This window comes from Coloeus monedula (assembly GCF_965178545.1).
Source record: "Coloeus monedula genome assembly, chromosome: 1".
Lineage (NCBI taxonomy): Eukaryota > Metazoa > Chordata > Aves > Passeriformes > Corvidae > Coloeus > Coloeus monedula.
The window spans coordinates 52,761,550-52,784,087 of NC_138781.1; the positions used below are offsets into that span (position 1 = coordinate 52,761,550).

The 22,538-nt window shown below is 42.8% G+C and overlaps 1 protein-coding gene across 1 annotated transcript in view; it reads left to right on the forward strand.

Moving 5' to 3' along the window:
• The window catches only part of EGFR (epidermal growth factor receptor), a gene marked incomplete at both ends in the record, with an annotated part of 150,975 nt that overhangs the window by 99,350 nt on the left and 29,087 nt on the right, over window positions 1-22,538 (forward strand). Inside the window, 11 exons of the mRNA XM_082280127.1 lie at window positions 9,725-9,876; window positions 11,293-11,479; window positions 12,129-12,263; window positions 14,031-14,099; window positions 16,298-16,416; window positions 17,829-17,970; window positions 18,655-18,771; window positions 19,324-19,450; window positions 19,549-19,622; window positions 20,808-20,898; window positions 21,636-21,835. Coding sequence (XP_082136253.1) covers window positions 9,725-9,876; window positions 11,293-11,479; window positions 12,129-12,263; window positions 14,031-14,099; window positions 16,298-16,416; window positions 17,829-17,970; window positions 18,655-18,771; window positions 19,324-19,450; window positions 19,549-19,622; window positions 20,808-20,898; window positions 21,636-21,835 — 1,413 coding nt within the window. The remainder of the gene's footprint in view (window positions 1-9,724; window positions 9,877-11,292; window positions 11,480-12,128; window positions 12,264-14,030; window positions 14,100-16,297; window positions 16,417-17,828; window positions 17,971-18,654; window positions 18,772-19,323; window positions 19,451-19,548; window positions 19,623-20,807; window positions 20,899-21,635; window positions 21,836-22,538) is intronic.

The window sequence follows — 22,538 nt, forward strand, 5'->3', positions numbered from 1 at the left end:
ATATATATATATGTGTGTATGTGTAATCATATATTTATTGGTGAAAAAAAATTAGGATGTGTTGTATTTGTAATAGCAAGCTTTTAGTGTTGTACTTGGAATCATCTGTAAGTGGTTTCTCTTGTCCTTTTTGAGCCAGTGTGTGAGTGCTCACATTGAATTTACACCTCAGGGGATTCAGAAATACGTGCGTGAGCCCCACAGCTTATTTCAACATGAGACTTGATTTAATATAAGTAAAGAAAAACATATGACTCTTTCATTGGAAGGCACAAATTGAAATAAGCAATTGCAGTGTCTCAAGAAATCCTACATGCTAAAATGTTCACAGCATAGTTTAGTGCCTTTAGCTCTCGTTTCTCAAGTTAACTCATTTTGAAACAATTTTAAACAATTCAGTGCTGATGTAACTAGCAACTGATCCCATATTTTCACGGCCACACATCTTCAGTTTCTTTTTATTGTGCTATAAAATCCTGCTGCTTCATAGATGTTGCCAGAACAAACAACAATGAAGAATGTAGGGGTTTTAGACCATGGAACACAGGCTTATGTATCCATTGTCATCTATTTGTTTTCCCAAATAACTTGGTGGAGATCTTGAGATGGCACAGCCCTGCCAGACATGTGTCACCAGATTCAAGGTTTGGTGAGCCATGCCCATTGTTGGAGGTCTCTTGGCTGGTTGCTGCTGTGTTCTATGCAGACTTTTTACACCACTTGCAGCAACACAGTAATACAAACTTCACCACAGATGCCAGGAGAGCCATTTCATTTCTGTGAGCCATTTCCCAGGGCCTGAACTTCACATGAATGGAGCTGTGTGACAGTCCTCACACTCCAGAGCTCTGCCCAGCGGATGCACACAGCTTTTTTGCAATGAATATGGTAGCTATGCTGGTGCATGAAGGTGGAGAGCAGGATGACTGCAGCCTTGGACTTCTAGCCAGGGCCTGTGCTACCTGATAGACCCATCCTTGGGGAAAACAAACCACTGGAGCACACAGAGCCTGTGGGGACTGGCACTGGAGTCTGTTGCCCCTTGCATGGTCTTGTTTGGGTACACACAGTACAGTGCAAGGCAAACTTCCCTTGGTTGGTATGTGGATTTCACGAAGCATGAGGATCACTGTTCTAGAACAAAGGCATGGGCAATGCTTTCTCTTGGAGGACCCAGAATAAATGGGATGGCAGAACTTCTGTCCAGCATAACCAATATACCACCAACTCTGCCTTTTCCCCACTCCTTAATTTCCCCCTCAGTGGTTCCCAAAGTCTTGTTCCTTTCCATAGCACTCAGTGCTGTTTCCCTGTGCTGTACACTGCTTGGATGTCTAAGCTGCAGTTGGCATTTTGTCTTGAAGAGCCACATTTTACCCTCTATAGCGTCCAGCTTCCATTGCTCTGTTGTATGTAGGGAACAGTGAGACTAAAAATGGCAAGCTGGGACATGAACTCACCACTTTTCCCATCCTGCTCTTAAGATACTTGTAGAGACAAGCTCATCACCCTGCTCCATTGGGCTCACATGGAGAAACTTCATGGGGGAACCTCAAAGTCCATGCTGATTTCAAATAGCACAGTCTGTATGGCTTGAATTTTTATGAAGATGGTTAAAAAGGGGGGGGAAGGTGCCTCTGTGGTTTTCTGCACAAAATTTGTAAAGTGTTGTGTCTAATATTTATAAACTATTCATTATTGTTGGTGTATTTATGTATGTGGATGTTTGCCTAGTGGTTGAAAGATATGAAGTTCCCTTATTCTTGGTTCTTCCTCACTAACAGATTATAGAAGCAACTCATTATTTAAGTTCACTGGTGATTGCATTTTCAACAGACCTGGCCTTTAACCTTGAGCAATAGTTCAAAACAGAAAGCCCCATGCAAGCTCTTAGTTACCTTTGTAGCAGCCTCTCCAGAGGGTGCCAGTGGGAAGAACAACCCAACAGCAGCACCCCAGCTGCTGGTGAGGACATCTTGGGGAGCTTGACTTTCCAGACATCATTCTCAATAAATAGCCTGCAAAACTCAAGGCAAAATCCTGGTGCACTAGTCACTGGCCATGTGTCAGGGACATGGGCTCAAGTGTAGCTTGGAGAAGGGCTGAAGCCTGAGGGGAGCATCCTGGTAGCACTGGGAGTGGGAGGTGCCCCAGGTGGCACCTGCTTTGCAAGGAGAGGAGAGCCCTCTAGTGCAGAGGCTACCATCCTTGGGGCATGCCAGCACTGCCATGGATGAATGCCAGTGCCTGCCTCCCTTCCTTCAGCATTCTCCCACTGATGGACCCAGTGGATGCTGGTTTTTCTTTCATCAAGCAATGCACTGATCACCTCATATGATCCCCAAGTCCTTTTCAGAGCAATTGCATGCCGGCACCCCATTTTCTGTCTGTTATGTGTTCTGCAGTCTTTGATATAACACCTTGCCTTTGGCTATAGCTCATGTAATGTTGTTCAGAGGGCTTATTTTCCTAAATTATACAAACCAGCCTGTGCAGGTCATCTGTCCCTCTTTGTTATTTAGAACTCCTGCAATGTTTGTGTCATCTGCAGGAATCTTCAACAGTGGTTTGAAGTCTTCCTAGAGATCACTGACAGAAACATGTGAAGAAAACTGACCTAAATTCAGGTTTAGGTACCTCAGTACCTCACTGGAAATACCCTATCTCAAAATTCCCATCTATTATTCACCTTTGGAAATCAACTTTTCCCCAAACTGTAGAAAATTGCAAGGTGACGATTCCTGTTTCTTTGAAATTCTGCTGGTATTTACAGAAATTATTATCTGTATCAACCCCACAGTTTTATCCTAAGACATTCAGAGGGCAAAGCTTAAAGTCTGGGCTCGTCCATCCTGTGCATGTACTTGCTCCAAATTTACACCGGCATCAGCAAGAGAGAAATTTAATCCCCCATCTAGTTCACATTGAAGCCAGTGGAAAGCCTGATTTCAGCACATCCTGGTCTGGCCTTAATCCCTGGAGGATTAATAAACATACATGCAGAATTAAATAATGGCAACAAAGAAGAAAAATAGAAATACTAGTAAATTATATTGGGGAGGAAAAAAAAGCACCCTGGGGAATTAATAAGGCTGAATCCCTTGTTGTCAGAAATACTGTGACTTTGGTAAGGTCTTCATTCAGGTGCAAGTTGATTTGTATGTGATTATTTGTTCTTTTGGGCAAAGGCACTCACCAGCAATCAGACCATCCAACTGCCAGGGTGCCTCCATCACTTGCAATTCAGGATGCAACTTTTGACATTGAAGGGCAGGTCTCCACTCCTAACTGGAGTTAGGAAGGAAAACCTAAAAATACCTTTATCTGGAAAAGTTGTTTTTGTCAAGTAAATAGGAATAAGAAACCATCTGGGAAAGCTTTCCCTCAAGGCATATTCTTTTTCTCCACTAGGGTGTTAGTTTTGGTAATTTTTGCAATTACAGTTTCCATCTAAGTATTTGCAAGAGCTTTGTCATTGTTTTGGTCCCAGTGTGTCTAAAAGCTGGAATTAATCTCAGCAACTGCATTACTCTAAACCGCACTGTTTGAGCAAGAACTTACTACAGCCACATGAGGTTGTTTTTCACAGTGTTTTAAATTAAAGTATTTGGATATGTGCAAAAATCACTCTCTTCTGCAGAAGAATTTCCAGAGCCCAAATTTTGCTGTCATTAAGCTGAAACTGGACTTTTTAGGCATTGTATGGGTTTGCAAACACTGTTCTCAAGGGAAAACCTGTGCCAGCATCTGAACACTCTTTGTGCTCCTCACCTGTTTCCTAGCTTTCCTTTTCATAACTTCCCATGGCACATTGCAGCAGATTTGTTTTTCTTTTTGTGTCACATGAACTTTCCTCCCTCTTGAAATTCTTACTCAGTGTGTCAAACAAACAATCCCTTCTCTCTCTAGAGTTGAGGAACTTGTGAATATAAGAAATATTTCTATTTAACAAATTAATTACATAAAACATAATGTCACTTTATTATTCCAACGTCTGGTATTTCATACCCTGTTTTCTTTAGGGAAAGCATTACATGGTTCTTTCTCTTTCTGATAGCTTAATCATGATGACAAATGTCCTGTCTGTTCTAGTACTTCATTATAAGCTTAAATATCATTATTTTGATCATTTGACAGCTAGTAAGCTGCACTTTGCTGGTTTCCACTGCAGGTTATGTGTATCCATTTGATAGCTGTAAGGGTATGCTTTGAAGCTGGTTAAAAAAATATCTCATATAGAGGACCTGCCCTTACAGCTGATGTGCATATTTATGCTTAAAGGACAAGCATCTTCCTTTAATTTCTGAGGCCCCATTAGATGAAGGTCAGTGGCAGACTTCATAAAGGGGAAACAGTTTTCCTCTCAGGGAAGATCATGGAGGTGCAGGGCATGGCCAGGATCCCCTCTGTGTTGTGCAGGAGTGACCCAGAGGATACAAGAGACAAGGGTTGGGATTGTGTGGTTGCCCATACAGACCCAAACTGAACAACATTTCCTGCAAAATTATTGTAGTTCACTTGGAAGATTTTTGTCCCCCACACTCTGATAAAGGTATGTTGGGTGTGGGCACTGATGGTAGCACACCAAGTAGAATTATCTCCCCAGGCATTCAGTGGCAGCTTTGTATCCCAACCAAGCAGGTACTGCTCTTCCATAAAGTACCTAAAAGCAATCAAAAGTAAAATTACTGCTAACAAGTGAGGAGAGAGGAGCATTTCTAAATGCACTGTCAGATTAAACAAACATCACTTATCTACAAGTTTTGTGTTACTGTCAGCAATGGCTAGAAAACATGCAAAAGAATATAAATTTATTATACCAGGGCATATATAGTTATAAGTGACATATGAAGCATGGAAATGGACTTGCATATCTCTGATATTGCCTTTGTGAGTTATTATTTTGATGTGTCTATCAGAGCTGCAGGGAGACTAACATAGGCTAAGCATGGATAGAAACAGAGGATGATTTGGGGATTGGTGATAATTTGGTTTCAAAGCATTCTCTGGGGTTTTTCTCAAGTCCGGGGCAAATATGCGTGACAGGATTGAGACTTCAGTAATCGGAGATTTTCTGGGGGAAAATGAAAACAGATTTTACTTGTATCAATGCAATTGCTGCAGGGACCACTTTGTTTAATCTAAGCTTGTATGGATTTGGGAAAATATAGTCTCTTAGCCTTACAGCTGTATGAATGCCCTCTGTCTCCCCACCATCACTTGGGGAAAATGCAATTTAGGAAATGCTTTGGTTTCATGCTACTACTTCAGGCTGCACAGGAAAAAAGTGGCCAAGGAGCAAAGGGTTGCAGACTGAACCAGTTTGCATCACCTAGAAATAGTCCTGTAAGTCCAAGTTTGAGGCAGTGCAGGGGAGGAACAAGCATGTCTGTGGACACACAGAAGATTTTACTAGCCAGGACAGCAAACCCTGCACTTTTCATAAGCACTAAATTCAACGAGTTTGCATTCGTCAGTGTAGTGTGGCTCTTTCCTGAGCCCTTTGATTGCTCCTGCCTTGTACAGCACCTGACATTTGGGTCATTTCAGCAATATCTAAATTTTTGTTAGGCTGTCTTTTGAGGTAATGCTGCAACTGATTCAAGATCAACATCACTTTGGCATTTAGGAATTGCAGCATATTTGCTAAAATCTATACCGCATAGAATTTAAATGCTTTTTGGCGGTAATCCCGTTATGCTGCCCCTCAGAATTCTGAGTTTCCCCATGTCTCAGGAGTGGTGGCTGGGGCACTAAGGGTCCAGGAGATCACCCTGGCTGGGGTGGGAGAACCCTGCACTCCCAGCATGCAGCCCTGCTCTCATCACTGCCATAGACAGCAGCCTCTTGGGACATGCCCTCTGTGTCAAAACTTTCCAGACCGGTTGTGTTTTTATTATATTAACATCACAGATAAAAGCAAAGCTTTCATCTTTCAGGGATCAGCGCCTGCCCTGAGGTACAGTTCTGGGTCTTGGTTTTTCTTCTGGTCAGGGATGTTGTCACCCTGAATGTTATACTCTCCTTTTTAGAACATACATTATGTGGTACATACTACCACAGCCTCCGGCAGTACCATGCAAGTGTCCATGCCCACCACTGACTCCTAAACCTGGATAGTGCTAGCTTTGCTACACATTGAAACAAAAGTATGTAATGAATGTATTATATGTGGCATCAGAATCTGTCCTTTAGAAGGCAAATAGACAGAGTTCAATAGAGGTTAAATCGTAATAAATTCCGTCCACTCAAGCATGCACATCCCACTTAAAACCCTGTGGAGCAAGGCGAGCACCTCATTGTCTGTGCTTTAGCCTCTGGCCAGAGTGGCACTGTGATACTATATACAGATAATTATAGCATGTATCTTTTCAGAACACAGTTTCCATAAGCAAAGAAATTGCAGGAATTATATTATTCATCAGATACAAGCAGACCATTTTCTTTTCTTTTCAAATGTTCTAGTTGGAAAATTATTGTGTGACTTTGCCTGAGTTCAGTAATACTGCTGCAGGGATTTGGTTTGTTTTGTTTGATTTGGGTTTTATTTGCTCAACATATACTGCTTATGACCCGGGTTCTCATTTGGTAAATACTGGTGTGATGAAGTTTGCCTTGTGGATGGACTTAGATCCCTTATATCTCTTTGCACAAACAAAAATTTGTGCATGTTGGAGAAAGCTCCACAGTGGTGTTCTAACTGATACTCTGACAGCCACATACTGTTGATTTCTGAGCAGAGGCAGCCCTTTTTCTTCCTCTCTCCAGATCTTAACATCTCATCTACAGCTACTGTTTACTGGATGGAGGATGTGATGAGGGGACCAGTGGTTTTGCATGTAGCTTAAGACATCTTTGGCAGAGAGCCATCAAAGTTCTCTCTACTCACAATACAGGGGGAAAAGTAGCTCCTGGAGGGCGAAGCTGAAGCCTTTTTGGAGCTTGTTATGTCTGGGTTTCCCTCTGCAGCTTCACAAGCAGGAAGTCTCCTTCTCTTGGCTATTTGCTTCTGCCTCCTTGCTGTCCCCTGAGCTGTTTCCAATGCATGGGGCACCATGGTGAACCAAAACAGCGAGCTTTCCTGAGCTAAAAATACCCCCTGTCCAATTATTTATTTATTGTCCTATATTATTTGTAGCTTGGATCAGCTCTTTGGCATGGTTTCCTGAGAGGTCCCATGGGAGAGGTAGAGGGGGAAGTGCAAGCGTAACCATGCCCTCTGACTGCTGCATCAGCCTTGACCTAATAAGCAATGAAAAAGTCTGTGTTTCTCAAGACGGCTGGCCCAAGTTCAGAGCTCCAACCCTTGTCTGATCCCAAGAGAAGCACATTCAAATGAGTGCAGTTTGTCTTAGGGGTTGTTTCAGTGAGCTGGGCTGTTCTGTTGTGTTGTCTGACTGGTGCCAAGCCGCATAGGGTCAATCAAGGGCACAGGTGGCCAGGAGAGAAAACTTCTCCTTCCACCTGTCCTTTGGTTCACGTGTAGCATAAACACTGCAGCTTTTGCATTGGGCCTGTCTTGAGTATCAGGGCAGGTCTTTGCTGGTAACCTCAGAGATGCAACAAGTGCATCAGGTCATTTGTGGACCCTGAAGACCATAGCAGGATGACTTACATGTTTTTATTTCTGAGAGCAGTCTAAACTGCACCTGCTTCTGCATTGTGTTAGACTGCTTTCCAAAATCACACTGTTCTAAAGATCAGATATGAGATGCCTAAACTGCTCATCCAAGTTGAGGTTTTGAACAGTCTGAGAATCTGCTAATACTGATTTTAGCTTGGTTGTAGGAAAACATTGCTTAAAATTCAAGATGACCTCTGGGACAACTCCTTGACTTTTCCAGTCAGTTCAAAGCCTCTTCACTCCTGTCCCCAAAAACAACACATTTTCCAGGGCAGACTAGCCATGTGACAGGATTTCTAACTTTCAAAATGTGACCACTCTGAGGAATAAAAACCTACCAGTGACTGGCTGATAATTTGTGGTCCCTGTACTTGAAGCGGACAGCAAACAGAGATTTGAAGTATGAACACAATGCAACAGTTAAGATTGAAACTGAAACAGAAACTGGAACCGAAATTCCCACTTAGAATTTCTAATGCATATGTTAAGAAATTCAGAAATTCAAAGTCTATAAAAAGGGTCAAGCAGCTTAGATGATGTACTCACAGCCCCTGTTACAGTGTTCCCATTTACCAGCAGTTGCCACTCTGATTCCAAACACTATAATGTTTATATAATGTATGATGAGAAATAACTGTGGAGTGTGAATGAATAGCCTTGCTTTAAACATGGTTCAGAGTATTTAATTTATCACTGTAGCTCCTAATGCTGATGGTTATACTGAGAAGTACCATATGTTCAATGACTAGTTTTGATGATTGGAAAGTGTGTTTTTATCACTGCTATGAAGTTATTTTTCCTACTAAGAAAGCATCAGTTGTTCGGTAAATCTTCAACAGGTGGTGTCTTTTGTTACTAGGACTGAAACATATTTCCAGCTTTGTCAAGAGTCTTTGTTATTTGCTTTGCAGCACCCCAGTTTGTGATTGGTGCTTCTACAAATTATGGCTCTACAGAAGTATCATTTCATGTATTCATTTCTCCAAGTTAAAAGAATACAATTCTTTTGGTTATGGAAAGCTTTGTTCTGTTACGGAAAGCTGTGCAGTCAGGCTGGGGTTGCATTATACAATGAGATAACAGCCTCCTAACAGCTCCCACTGAAGAGCAAAGGTGAGCTGAAGGAGCCCCTGGAAGGGGGTATGAAGTTTTTCACCACATTGTCTTCTATATCATTCTCCTTTGCTCTCTCTTTGCATAACTGAGAGATGTGTTCATCTGAGCTCTGTAGGGATAGCCCAGGGAATGACTGTATGAGTACAGAATTTTTGAGGGTTGTGTGTGGTGTTTTTTCTTCAGAGCAATTTTGCATTTTGCTCATTCATTGCCATCAAATACAATGGTGATAACTTCTTTCAGTTCCTCTAGATTTAATAAAGCAGAGTAATATAATTTCAGGTGGGGATTAATTTTTGCGTTGTGCTGTTAATAAATATTTGGAATCTCAGTGGTGCTCTGTGTGACACCTCTTCCTTCCCCACCAGGCAAAAATGGATTTGAGTGCCAAAGATGAATAAACCAGAAAATCTCCTGAATCGGTCATACTCCGAAAATGTCAGAGTGGCAAGAGATGTGTAAGCTCTGGAGGTTCAGTTAGACCTTAAAACCCGGATTTGTAGCTTAAGGAGTCCTTCAGGAAGCCCCCCTTCCTCATTCTGAGCTTACAAAGAGACCAAATGTCCCTGAAAGTAATGTAAAATAGGTCCTCAGGGAAATCAGCTTTGGTGGTACCTGGCAGCATACCAGTTTCAGTAGTGTTCAGTGGAACTGTATCAATGTCCTTTCCTCAGGAACTGAGTTATGTTTGTGATACAGAAAACTTAGCGCTACCTATGTACAAAAGCCTCATATTGAAGTTCTTCTGTAACAGAAAGTGATGGAGGGTTATTCCAGCTCTAAATTCTGGTACTTCTCTATCCCGGGGAAACACTGCATACTTCCCTACACTATTGCCATTAGAGTCATGACAGATAATGTTCTTGTTTCTTATGAAGCTGATGCTTAACTTACTGTGGTGCCTTTAAAGATAAGTGAACAACAAGTTTTTGCCCTGTAGTTATTCTTCCTTTCCTTCATGGAGCTTTCTCCTTTCCTCCACAGTTTGTCAAGGGACAAATAACAAGCTGACCCAACTGGGACATGTGGAAGACCATTTCACCAGTCTGCAGAGGATGTACAACAATTGCGAGGTGGTACTCAGCAACCTGGAGATTACATACGTCGAGCACAATCGTGACCTCTCTTTCCTGAAGGTTAGTGTTTGTGGCCAATGGGGCCTTCTACAACATATCCTACTCCATTTTTTAAGTGGAAAGGATCAGCTACTGATAAAATTCTGTGGTGATCCAAAAACATAGCTAGCTAAAGTCAGAGGAGTCACAGCTCACAGTCTAAGCATACCTCTAGGCTGCAGGATGCGCTCAACCCTACTATACAAATCAGGTACATTGAGAAATAGCTTTTCAAGCACTTGCCAACCTGTACTGGGTGCCATGCAGATGGGTCTCTTCTTATTTATAATTAGAATTACATCCTTACCCGTTACCTCACTTCCCAGAGAGCAAAAGGCTTTGTGGTGCTGTTGGACAAAACAAAGCACAAAGCGAGTGGCAGATTTTGAAGTGTGGAGGCCTTTTCACTGCCCTCCAAACTGCGATCCCTTCCCCTGCCATGGTGGCAAGTGCCTCTCCAGCCTGAAGTGCTCACACCCTCAGCAGGCAGGCAAGTCCTGTGCAATAACTTCCCACATGGATTCTTGAAGTGATCATCAAGATAATCCCCTGTGGTTGACACATGGGTTACTCCCATCTCAACATTTGTTTTGTGCACAAGTGCATGAGCAATTACGGCAAGCTGAGGAGAGAATGGACAGAGGACGGATGTTAAAATGCAACTGCAGCATGGGGAGGAGCCATGGCTGACATGGACACCTCCAGGTTTTCCACCAGCAAGTAACGAGCAAGATCAAAAAATCTATGGTTTGAACATATGGGTTACAAATATGATGGTATGGCCATTCTTCTTTCCCAAACATAGCCTGACCATGAATCTCGGGGTTCTGAGGAATGTTACAAGTCTCTTGAAAATTCACTGGTAGTCTTCAAAGAGAAGGGAGATATCCTAAGTAGTACCCTGAAGGTTTTTCACTTGCGGTGATTTTTGTAGGGGATAGAAATGCATATATTTCACAGTGCAAGACAGGAATTAACCCACATGCAGGCAGAGTACTTCACTTGTGGTTTTGTCCTGTAAAGATATATATTATTTAAAAAGGAGAAGGTTGCCTAATCTTCCCCTCTGATGAGCAAGGGAAGGAGCACAGAAGAGAGAATGTAAAAGTCTTAATCAGATGGTGCATCTGTGCTGCCAGTTGTTGAAGGCTAGGCAAGTATTTATGGGAAGCATCACACTTAGTTACCATTTCATGCATGCTGGACCTTTGGAATGACCCCCTGGTAGCTGCTCAAAGGGTGAGTTTATACATGCTTAACCAGCAAAGTTTTTCACATAGTCCCTTTTTGTTCTTAGATTTATTTATTTTTAATGAGATTAAGTGGTCTGTCATTCCTTAAAATTGAAAGATGGTGGATTGGAGGAATGGGAGGAGGAAAGTGGTTATTGAAGAGTACTATGGATTAAGCACCTTGTTTCTTCTGTTGTTCTCTCAGACGATACAGGAGGTTGCAGGCTACGTGCTCATTGCACTTAACATGGTGGATGTCATTCCCCTGGAAAACCTCCAGATCATCCGAGGCAATGTGCTGTATGACAACTCTTACGCCCTGGCAGTTTTATCCAACTACCACATGAATAAAACCCAGGGACTCCGACAGCTGCCAATGAAGCGGCTTTCAGGTGAGACACGGGCAAGTGGTGGAGGCACCTCTAAAGCCAACTTCAACTGCTATCTTACTGGTGTCAAGATCTGATTGGAGATTGCCTCTCAAGGTCATATGCCATCAAACCCTGCTTTAAAAGCAAGGATCTAATTGCTTTCCTGCTAGCCAGTCTCTTCAAAAGACAAAGAAAATTCATCAAGATTCATTTTTGTTCCTGAAACTGGCAAAGAAGTATCCATTTGTTATTTTGTATTATTTGATTTCAGTGCATACATATCAATATTTTCTGTTAGATCCCTGTGGGAACTGGTGATATGTGTGTTGGTGTCTCTCACAGTCTCTGGCTATGCACACCAGCAGTGCCATCTCTGCTGAGTGCCGTGGGCCCTAGAGGTGGCACCAGGCAGAAGGCTACACATAGTGGCATCTTTGTGGCATCCAAGAACAACCAACTCTCCAGGACCCATCAGTCTGATCCTGGTGTTAGTTACACCATCAGAAGTGCTGATGCCATGCAGGTTGTTCTTTTCTGTCAGCGTCATGTGTCTGAGGTGGAGAAAGATGTGGCTGATTTCTCTTTCTTTAGATCGGAGACATTTTGGGGATGTCTCTGGAGCAAATTAGGGATTTGCTTCACTTACTAATTTTTTTGGCTTCTGTAACAGAAATTCTCAATGGAGGTGTTAAAATCAGCAACAACCCCAAACTGTGCAACATGGACACTGTTCTTTGGAATGACATCATCGACACAAGCAAGAAGCCTCCCACCGTGCTTGAATTTGCAAGCAACCTGTCTTCTTGTGAGTATTAACCTACCGGAAGTGCTATGTGTCCCCTTCCATTGCAGAGAGTAAAATGAACATCCCACCTTTAATCTGCACTGGGTTCCTGGTCCAACAATTTCTAATGAAGGCCACCAACCCCTGTTCCAAGAGAAGTGCTTTCATTTCTGCACCACTGGCCTAAGATAGAATTTTTCATGATGTTTAGGTTCATAACTCATAGCTCAGCAAAGTTCTTGGGAATGTTTCTGTTGGTTTAAGACAGTACCCTGCATATGTGCTCTTCAAAGACAGTTCAGAAAAATGTGCATTCATTTGCTTTCCAGCAATCTTCTGTTTACAATATAAGGCTCTGGTCTAGAAAACCCATTTGGGTACCTTCATGGAGTTACTTGAAACCTTTTTAGAGCTAAGACCAAAGATGAGTGCCATAAAATTCTCCTGTTTTGGGCTGCACAGATTACACTGGCAAAAGTGACAATAAACAGGTAGATAACTCTGATGCATCAGATCAACAGGGAGATGAGGGGATATTTAAAAGTTTGTATAGCATATGCTTGGAGTGGGCTTAAGCTAATCCTTCAGCCTTATGGGTCCCTCGTAAAATCCCCAGTCATTTCACAGAAGGGAGGGTTTATTTTCATTTCTGAGCATTTCATTTCTGGCACTATAAATTGGCAGGAAAACATATTTTCTTTATCTTCCTCCAGTTGCATAATTGTCTGAGAGGTAATAGCCAACTTCTGTGTTGACTTATTTTTCTACGGAGCCCTGGCATAATCAAGGAGTTGCAAACTATGCATGTCAGCACAGGAGGTTTGGCTCTGAGCACCACAGAAATGTTAACCTTTAACTTTTCAACTTTAAAAAAAAAAAAAGTTCTTTGGTCCCACACCAAATCAATCAACTCTTGGACAAGTATTGTCATTTGTTCAGCTATTTGATGGCTGATGGGGGGAAGGAGAACCACATGTTGTTAGTGGGAAGAAGCCCTCTAGTAGGAAATGCCTTTTAAATGTAGTGAATTCCACCTTAATCTGCTAAGACAGCCTTTTATGGCTTTAATAATGATCCCCTACTCTAAAATAAGTTGTTTCTCTGGGACTTTGCTTGTCATTAAGAGAAAGAAGAAGAAAGAAGAGAGTAAGGAGGGAGGGATGGGAAAGAACCCAGCACTGAACCCTCAAGGTCAGGCAAGGTGTCCATCCATCTTGCCTACCTCTCCATCAATTGTCCATCTGCACCATAGTCCTACATCAGGGAGTATTTTTGGCAGAGGATGGGAGGAGGGTACAAAGCAGACAAGTCAAATTACTTTGTGGTCAGAGTAGCTGGCAGTTGCCTGTGAATCCAGTTGGATTTGTTTCTTTTTAGAACTGCGTTGTTCAGAAACACTGATTTACATGTGGCCTGTAGTGAGCAGCTGGCACATGCCTGACTGCAAGCCAGTGATGACTTGCCATTGCATGAAAACCCCAGCAGAAGGGCCAGCCGGGCAGTAGCTGAGATTCCTGTTCCTGGGAAAAATATGCCTCTTTCGTAAGCTAGACTGGCTGGGTATTGTGCTTGCTTGGTCAAAGGTGTGGAGGTGGAAAACTGCACGTAGGAAAGCAGAGATGAACAAAGGATAAGGAATTAAGCTCTCAAAATTTTTGAGCACTGTTACATTGGTGCTTCCTACCCTGGTTTATCAAGGAGGAAATCTCAAGTCATTGTTTTCTGTTGTTCATGGTATATTGTTGTTTTCTTTGTTTACAGAATATTATACTCTGTCTTGTGTTTTAGGTCCCAAATGCCATCAGAACTGCACAGAAGACTATTGCTGGGGTCCTGGTGAACAAAACTGCCAGAAATGTAAGCCTGCAGATTAGTTAAGAAATAGCTTGTGTGCTCTAACATAGAAACTACATTTCTGTCTACTGAAAAACTAACCATAATTATGCAGGTAGGATGCTTGCCTGATACTAAGAGAGCGGCAGAAACATCCATTTGTAAGTGCTTGAGATTTTGCAAGGGTTTATTTTTCCTAAAGTGAAGGTTGAGGAGGAACACCATGTCAATTTGTTTCACTGCTTCATCATTTAGTTTAAAATGTGGGGAAATACACCGGGTTTTGTTTTGTGAAAAGTTCAGTGGAAAAACTGCTGATCTAGACATAATGCAAATGGAAGCAACATCCTACATTCAGTTTTCCATTGCAAATTGTCACCTGAACCTAAGCTTTTTGCCTGCAAATATCAAGCCAAATTTGTATGACTTACAGCTTGAGGAAAGAGGAGCATATACCTTTTCTATCTTCATTTAGCGTGAGCTTCAGTTTTTGTCAGTCGGCTCTGCAGTTTGGCTCTCAGGGTGGACAGTGGCTGTGTGTACAAAGCCTTTCCTGGGTTGGTTCCTGCAGCTGAGGCTGCACAGCTGTCCCAGGACCTTGCGAAACCTCAGGTCTCAGCCCTGCAAGCTTCCAGCATTTACAAACCCTCACTGGAATCAGGAGGTTGACGAGTGCATAAAACAAAATCTTCTGCGGGCTCTTGCTTGCCTCTCCAGGCATTTTGAGAATCTGGCCAATTGAAAATGTATCCCACATTTCCATACATGGGAAAGTTTGGGGGATACATCTCTTTCTCCTGAAAATGAACATGGGATATTCTATATGAAGTAAAAATGTTTGATGTAATATATGTTTCCAGCAGGAAACTCTAGTCAATAGTTATCAAAGTGATGAGGTGCTTTATTCCCCTGCTAATTCTTACGAAAAAAATTGTATCAAAATGCTCTTCATGTAGAACAATGTGACTTTTATTCCCCTGTTTCTAGTTGAATGGAGAAGTTGCTATCAGAGAAGCTAATACGTACTGTGGAAATAATCTGTTTCCTTGAAAATATACTACCTTGCCTACAGGCCTACAATAAAAATAAAATAATACAGTTTGGATACTGAATTGTGTAGTGGAAAAAGGATATATGATTTTAAAAAAATCACTGTTACATACCCTGTAGCAGGCTATTTATTCAAATAATTTTCTGTTAATTAACAACCATGGTTTTCAGACTTAACAGGAATTCCTGATAATATTGTAACTCATTTGTGCCAACTGTGAAGTTGATATCAGTTAGCACAGTGCACAGCTGAAATGGTTAGGGTGCTGTAATGAAGCAGAGTAGCCATCAGGTTCTTCTGGCACCTTATGCCAGGCTCTGTGATCAGTAAATATTTTTTTAGAGAACAAACATTTTGGGTCTCTGGTACAAAAACATGCTAGCCATTCATTTCTGGAGTTTTTTTAAATTGTTCTGATTATCCTTTTCTCTGCTTTGATGTTCAAATGGAGAAGATTTCCCAACTCTCAACAAAATGTTGCAGGCAGTTTTTGCTTCCCTGCAAAAAGCTGGACCAGGCCCAGTTCTTCCTTCGGGTTGTTGCACTGGTGCAAACCCTGAGGGAGTTGTTTAATGAAGATAAAATTTGGCCAAGGATTTGAACGTTAAAGAAATGTAATTCAATGTGCATATGAAATCTGCTTGTTGAGTGAGTCTCCCTTCTCTCTGCAAATTTCAGAAATATTTTAGTGCATTAAAGGGACATTTTACAGCACCACACCAACAATGTACAGTTTCCAGTTATAGTGCAGAGTCCTGGAAGTTCTGTCACATTGTTTTTCCCAATGTTAGCACCAATAATAGTAAATTTTCTCAATGAAATGGAGACAGATTCTACCCTGTTACCCAGCTATAAGATGCAATGACTCCACAGAGTTTTACTTGGTCTTTGATGAAACAGGGTTGTTCTTTCTAAGCAGGACATATTTCCTAGCTGGGATCAGAGTTCTTAGCACCTCATAAGAGCCAAGATAATTACAGGCTGAACATGACCCTTTCTTACCACCACCCACACTTGCTCTCACCCCTCCCAAACTTTGGCCTTGAATGAGGACAGAATGTCCCATGAGGAAAATCTAGCACAGAACCTGCACCAGACCCTTTCTCCATATTTCTTGATCTCATTGCAGCAAGTACAGCTGATGCTTTTCATTTTTACTTGTCTCTTCCAGTAACAAAAGTCATCTGTGCTCAGCAGTGCTCTGGACGGTGCAGGGGAAAGGTGCCCAGCGACTGCTGCCATAACCAGTGTGCTGCAGGGTGCACGGGGCCTCGGGAGAGTGACTGCCTGGTAATGATGCTACACCACCACCATAATGGTTTCAATCCCTGACACGGAGAGCAGGGCTTTCAGCTGCATGTCCTCTGGCCTTCTTCAGCCCCAGAAGGCCTCCTGGGAGATGCTGACCTGGAGGGTGCTCCAGGGCTTCCCTGCATGGGTGTTTGGTAGGAGGGAAGATGACATGAACTTCACAGCACCCTTAGCTGGTCTTTGCTGACTCTGCCCAAGGACCTTCCTAGTGTATTCCAAACCAGTGTTAGTGCCTTTGATTGCCCAGTGAGTTCAGTGTTGTTGCAGAGTATCTAAGTGCTTTCTTTAGGCAACATCCCTACATGAGCAGGTCCATGAGCCCACAGCTGCCCCCACAGTGCAGAAGTTTTCCAGGCCAGCACAGCTTTGCCTTGTGCTCCTTAGCACTAGTCAGTAATAATCTTGGTTTACTAAAGCAAGAACTTGTAAGGGGAATAAGATAAGATTCATTTTTTTGCATTTCATTGCACTTCAGGCATGAAATCCAGGTTTGTCTTTCTGCTTTTGACTTGCCACAGAAGCACTGCATTTGGGGAACCCTGGGGCAGTGAAGAGAGAAGAAACAAATGGAGTTTCTTTAGGGAATAAAAGTCCCATTGCTTTTCCACAAGAGTTTCAGGGATTTGGTGCATGCTGTGGTTTTAACTCTTCCTCATGTCTGCACTACACTTCATTGTGTATTAAGTGGCATCTGAGTAATCAACATAGAAATCTTCCAACCTGGATTTTATTGTTGTTACCTCTATTCCTGGTTTCTTTCTGAGATGGCTGTGATGCCCTTACTGGCTCACAAAGACAGTTACTCTCTCTCATCTGGAAAGCCAGGGGAGAAGAAAGGGAAAAAGAGAGTCATTATTAATTTAATGCAGATTTAGATTGGAAGAACCAACTTGCCCTTCATAAATGCCTGCTAAATGGTTCATTACCTGCAGCCAAATATAGTGGCTTCAGTTTAATATTTAGCCAGAAAAGTCAGTAATTGGCAGGAAAGGACTTGATTTGATTTAGGTTATTAAAAAGTGGCCAAGAAAAGTACAGTTTGTCTTGATCTGGTTGCTGCTTGTAGGGAAAATTTTTCTGTCTAAGGCATGCAGATTTGCTCCTGTTCCCACGTGAATCCCAGCAGCTCTCCACCAGAGTGCCAAGGTTTCTTGTTAAGAAAAAGAAAAGCTCATGGTGTGTTTTTAAAAAAAAATTAAACTCCATTGCCCCACCTGAAGCAACCTTTCACCTTCAAAGCCTGAAAGACCATCCCTGTAGCCACTTGGGGTTTCCATTAGAGCTAAGCAGGAAGCAGATGAGGCCATCGGAGTGTTTTAAAGACCTAATGTAAAGTCACTCTCACATTTTAAGGAGAAGGCAGTTTAATGGGTGCTGTTGTTCAATGACAGGCGTGCCGCAAGTTTCGGGATGATGCTACTTGCAAGGATACATGTCCCCCCTTGGTCCTGTATAACCCCACCACTTACCAGATGGATGTGAACCCTGAAGGAAAATACAGCTTCGGAGCCACTTGTGTGAAGGAATGTCCACGTAAGTTCATTTCAGGTTGCAGCCTCAGAGGAGGTGGGGGGTTGGAGAAAAGTGGGGAAGAGTCCTGTGTCATCCCTCTGTGTTGTGGCCAGGTGAAAGAGCACTTGTTCTCTTCGGCTTCTGTGGGAACTGAGAACAGGTCACAAAGTGGGCCTCTTCAGTCTGCATCCGTCACCTTGCATGATTTTAATCTTTGCATTTTGACTTCTGAAAATTTTTCTCTTGGTGAAGAGAAAGGCATCTTCTAAAAACCATTAGAACAATGGCTATATGGGATCAATCCTATGGATTACCAAAGCATTATCAACTCTTAACTGGTTCTTAATTAGGACCGTTAAAAGTAATTGGTTTTAACACTCCCTCTCAAGGCCTGTGATCATTGTTTTCTCTACAGATGCTTGCTTTTCCTTTCTTGATGTTCCATTTCTGTATTTTTGTAATCCATCAAGCTTGAATGTTGTGTTATCCTTCTGTGACCACTCCCCTCTCTGTAAAATGGTGATAGTGCTGTATGTCCATCTATCTTCAAATTATGTTTGTGACTACTCGTAGTTAATGCCTGTACTTTCCTGAGTGTGCCAAAAGCTCGAACCCCCTTTTCCTTGAGAGTATTGAAGTGCTTGTCTGGCCCCCAAAGCATCCCTCTTGTATTTCAGTCACCTTTGCATCCTTTTTTTTTTCCAGACAACTATGTGGTGACAGACCATGGCTCCTGCGTTCGCTCATGCAATGCTGATACTTACGAAGTGGAAGAAAACGGTGTTCGGAAGTGTAAAAAGTGTGATGGGCTGTGCAGCAAAGGTATAAAAAGCATAGAATAAACCAGTAAGGCTTTGAGATGATTGAGAGCTTACTAGAAAAAGTGCAGGGAGTTCTGATCTTAGTTAAGTGCAAATTCAATATAAATCAGATCCAGTGATATTTTGGAGATATGACAAGTGGTTTGATCAGGAAACATGGCTGTGGAGCATGCTCTCTAGATGGGGTACGCCACAAGTACAGTAGATAAACTGTGTGTTGTGTGCATGTATATCTTGCACGTCAGCCTTCTCCATTTGCCCTTGCTGGTGTCTCATCAATGGGAATGGAAATGGGACAGGGAGAGGAGGGAATGTGCCAGAGCCTGTGTGCAGACATGCTCAGACCAGAGCTGCACAGCTGGGCAAGCAGGAAGCAGTTATCCTGTGGCACTTTCTGAAAAACAAAAATAGGCAAAAGATCTATGAAACTCAGAGTGGTAGGTTTGACGTTAGGGAATGCTTTCTGAACTCATGGCACTTCCATGTTTCTACCCTTCCACGAGACTGGGCTTCACTTTTGTCCCCCCTAACTTTTATATCTCTCCTTTAACAGTATGCAATGGCATTGGAATAGGTGACCTTAAAGGGATCCTCTCTATAAATGCCACAAATATCGACTCCTTTAAAAACTGTACCAAGATCAACGGGGACGTCAGCATTCTCCCAGTTGCATTTCTAGGGTGAGTTACCTGCTGGCCATTAAGCACTGAAAGAGAAGGGCTAGAGAAAATCCAGGCTAAGCTGTTCTTTTCCCAATTTCTCATTCTGTTTGTTTCAGTGATGCCTTCACGAAGACCCTACCTTTGGACCCCAAGAAGTTGGAGGTCTTCAAAACAGTCAAAGAAATATCAGGTTAGCAGTGAGTTTTAAGCTGAGGTATTTTTTGACTGATACTGCCAAAAACACAAAGGAGGAAGGAAATTTTTTAAGCACATGAAGAGAAGTGCATGCAAAGTGTTTCTTGTCTCTGAGCTACCAAGGGTCACTCCTAACCAAGGTGGTCAGCAGCACCTTGCCAGCATTACGCCCACGTAACCCGTACTGGTCTTCCATCCAAGGTGTGTGGTTTGGCCAGAACATCCCTTCTGCTGAACCGTCTGCCCTAGAGAAGAGTAAAAGCAGTGGAGATCCTCAGCCACCCAAGAAGCATGTGGTGATGCAGAGGCGTGCCACTCCAGCTAAAAAAAGCCAAGTGTGTTTCTATTTGTGGGAAACCTTTCAGCAGCTCCTTAGGGAAGCGTGCTCAGTGGCTTGCGTCATCCTTACGGAGACACCCTCTCCAGCCTGAAGAGCTCTTCCTTGGGGTGAATGTGTCTCCATTAGCACAAAGCAGCCAGCGGAGCACTCAGCCACTGTCTTGCACCAAGTATCAATTAAAAGTAATTGTGCTTAGCCCATTATGAAATGACTGTAACATCAGGGCTGGGTCTGCAGACATGACTCCAGTTCTCCTTTTCTTTCTCTCTCACCTTTGTGGTTCCCTTCAGGGTAGCAATGACTAACTGCAGAGCTTCATACAGCAGCCTGCAATTTCCAAATTTTCCCCTTCCTCCCAAACACCTCAGCTGAGTGGGGAATTCTGCTTGCCTCAGCAAAACCACTACAAGTAGCTATTCTCCTCTGTTCCTGCTTTTCAGTTTTCCTCTTCCCTGAGGTCAGCTGAAAAATGGGATGGAGTGCTGCCTTTCTCCCACAGGCCCAGAGCCTGCAGACCCTCAGCCAGGGTATCTACTGGCAAGAGCTGTCATTGCTGGTGACTCTGTGTGGCAGGATGTGTGGCTCACCGACACACTCTGTTACGTTCCTAAGCCCTTGTGGTGGGCTGAGAAGTAAACTGTTTATAAAACTAGATTTAGAAATACCTCCTTGCTCCCTAAAATGTCATGGTAGACTTTGAGATCCTTCAGATAAGCACAGGAAAAGCACAAGCGCCTTCTCCTGGTGCAGGATTTGCTACAGGAGAAGGTTCTGCTGTCAGTACTAATGGTGAGTTTATTTCCATTATGATTATTTTTTAATCTTCTTTTCCTCTTTCAGGATTTTTGTTGATTCAAGCCTGGCCTGAGAATGCTACTGATCTCTATGCTTTCGAAAATCTGGAGATTATACGAGGCAGAACAAAGCAACAGTAAGTAAATCGTGTGCCACAGCGACTCTAAGAGAAATGCTGTTTCGAGCTGCTCTTGTCTGAGCACACCAACGTTGCAGGCAGTGTGAGACTCATGTGTCCCAAAACTGATGCATAATGGGGCAAACCCTGCAAGGAGTAGAGCACCATCTCTGTAGTGTAGATAATGTGCCCTGGGAGTAAAGACCCTCACCTCTGTGCCATGTGTGGAGGGCAGCCTTGAGCCTGCTTTCAGGACCCATCCTGGAAGCACGAGCAGGACAGAAAGTGCTCTTTACAATCTGGGGTAAGTTACAATGTGATCAGAAGCACACTGGGATTTGAGGTAGCTGAGCAGTCATGGATGGAGGCTGCCAAGCAGTGCAGACAGCAGCAATGTTTCCAGTGCCCTCCTAGGCTTGCCCCAAGAGGAAGAATGACTTGGTGGACAAGCACAAAATAATAGCTGCTTTACCTGAAACCATTGTTCCACATCATTTACTTGTCAGAACGTGTGTGTCCTGCCAGCTTTAGCTTAAAAAACCCTTGCAAAACCAGATGTGAGTATTGCAGTTGTTACATAATAGGCATTTAATGTATGAGGCATTAAGTTTAGAGGGCTGAGCAGAATCTTGCTTGAAGAAAATGCAGTTCACAGCAACACACATTTGACAACTAAAAGAAAAACATGCTGAGTAAACCCCTCTTACTAATTACCTTTCTTGCATGTTTTTTCTATTTGTCCATCTCCGTTTTAGTGGCCAGTATTCCCTCGCCGTTGTTAACTTGAAAATACAGTCCTTAGGGCTGCGCTCCCTCAAGGAAATAAGTGATGGAGATGTTGCCATTATGAGGAACAAGAACCTCTGCTATGCTGACACCATGGACTGGCACAGCCTGTTTGCAACTGAGAGCCAGAAAACAAAGATTTTGCAGAATAGAAATAAAAATGAGTGTGGTAAGTCAGGGCTGTATTCCTGCTCCCCACCAAAACTCATGCTGAAATGCAAGAATAAGCTTTCCATAATTCAAGCAAGGCTTTTTTCTCCCTGTTCCTCTGGCTGCAAAATTCATCAGTGATACTGCTTTAATGAAGCTGGTAAGGGAAGAGTGGGATTTTCTTTTCTTCCCTCCAAAATGTGGACTTCGTGATGTCCAACAGATTAGGAGCTTCTTCACTACTGTGAGCATAGCGAAGCCACGTCAGTTGAAGGACACAAAAGCTAGCTCCTAACATTGGCCTTTTTTGACAAGGTCAAAACTGTTGTTCAGCCTTACTGCTATTGACTGCACTGGTCCCTGGGCCAAAATCTAATTATTTCTTTTTGCAGAATATGAATTTGTTGTATTTTAGAAATTTATCATAGAAATACAGAATAGTTTGGGTGAGAACTGACCTTTAATGGTCATGTAGGCTAACCTCCCTGCTCTGGGCAGTGATGTCTTTCACTAGACCAGGTTGCTCAGGGCCTCATCCAATCTGACCTTGAACTTTCAGGGATTAAGCATCCACCAATTCCCTGTGTAACTCCTGCCAGTGTCTCACCACCCATTGTAACTTCATTATACCCATAAATCTACTTTTTCCGTTTAAAAGCATTTCCCCTTGTCCTGTCACTACAGACCTTAAAAAGTTGTTATAAGTGCCCTTTAAGTACAAA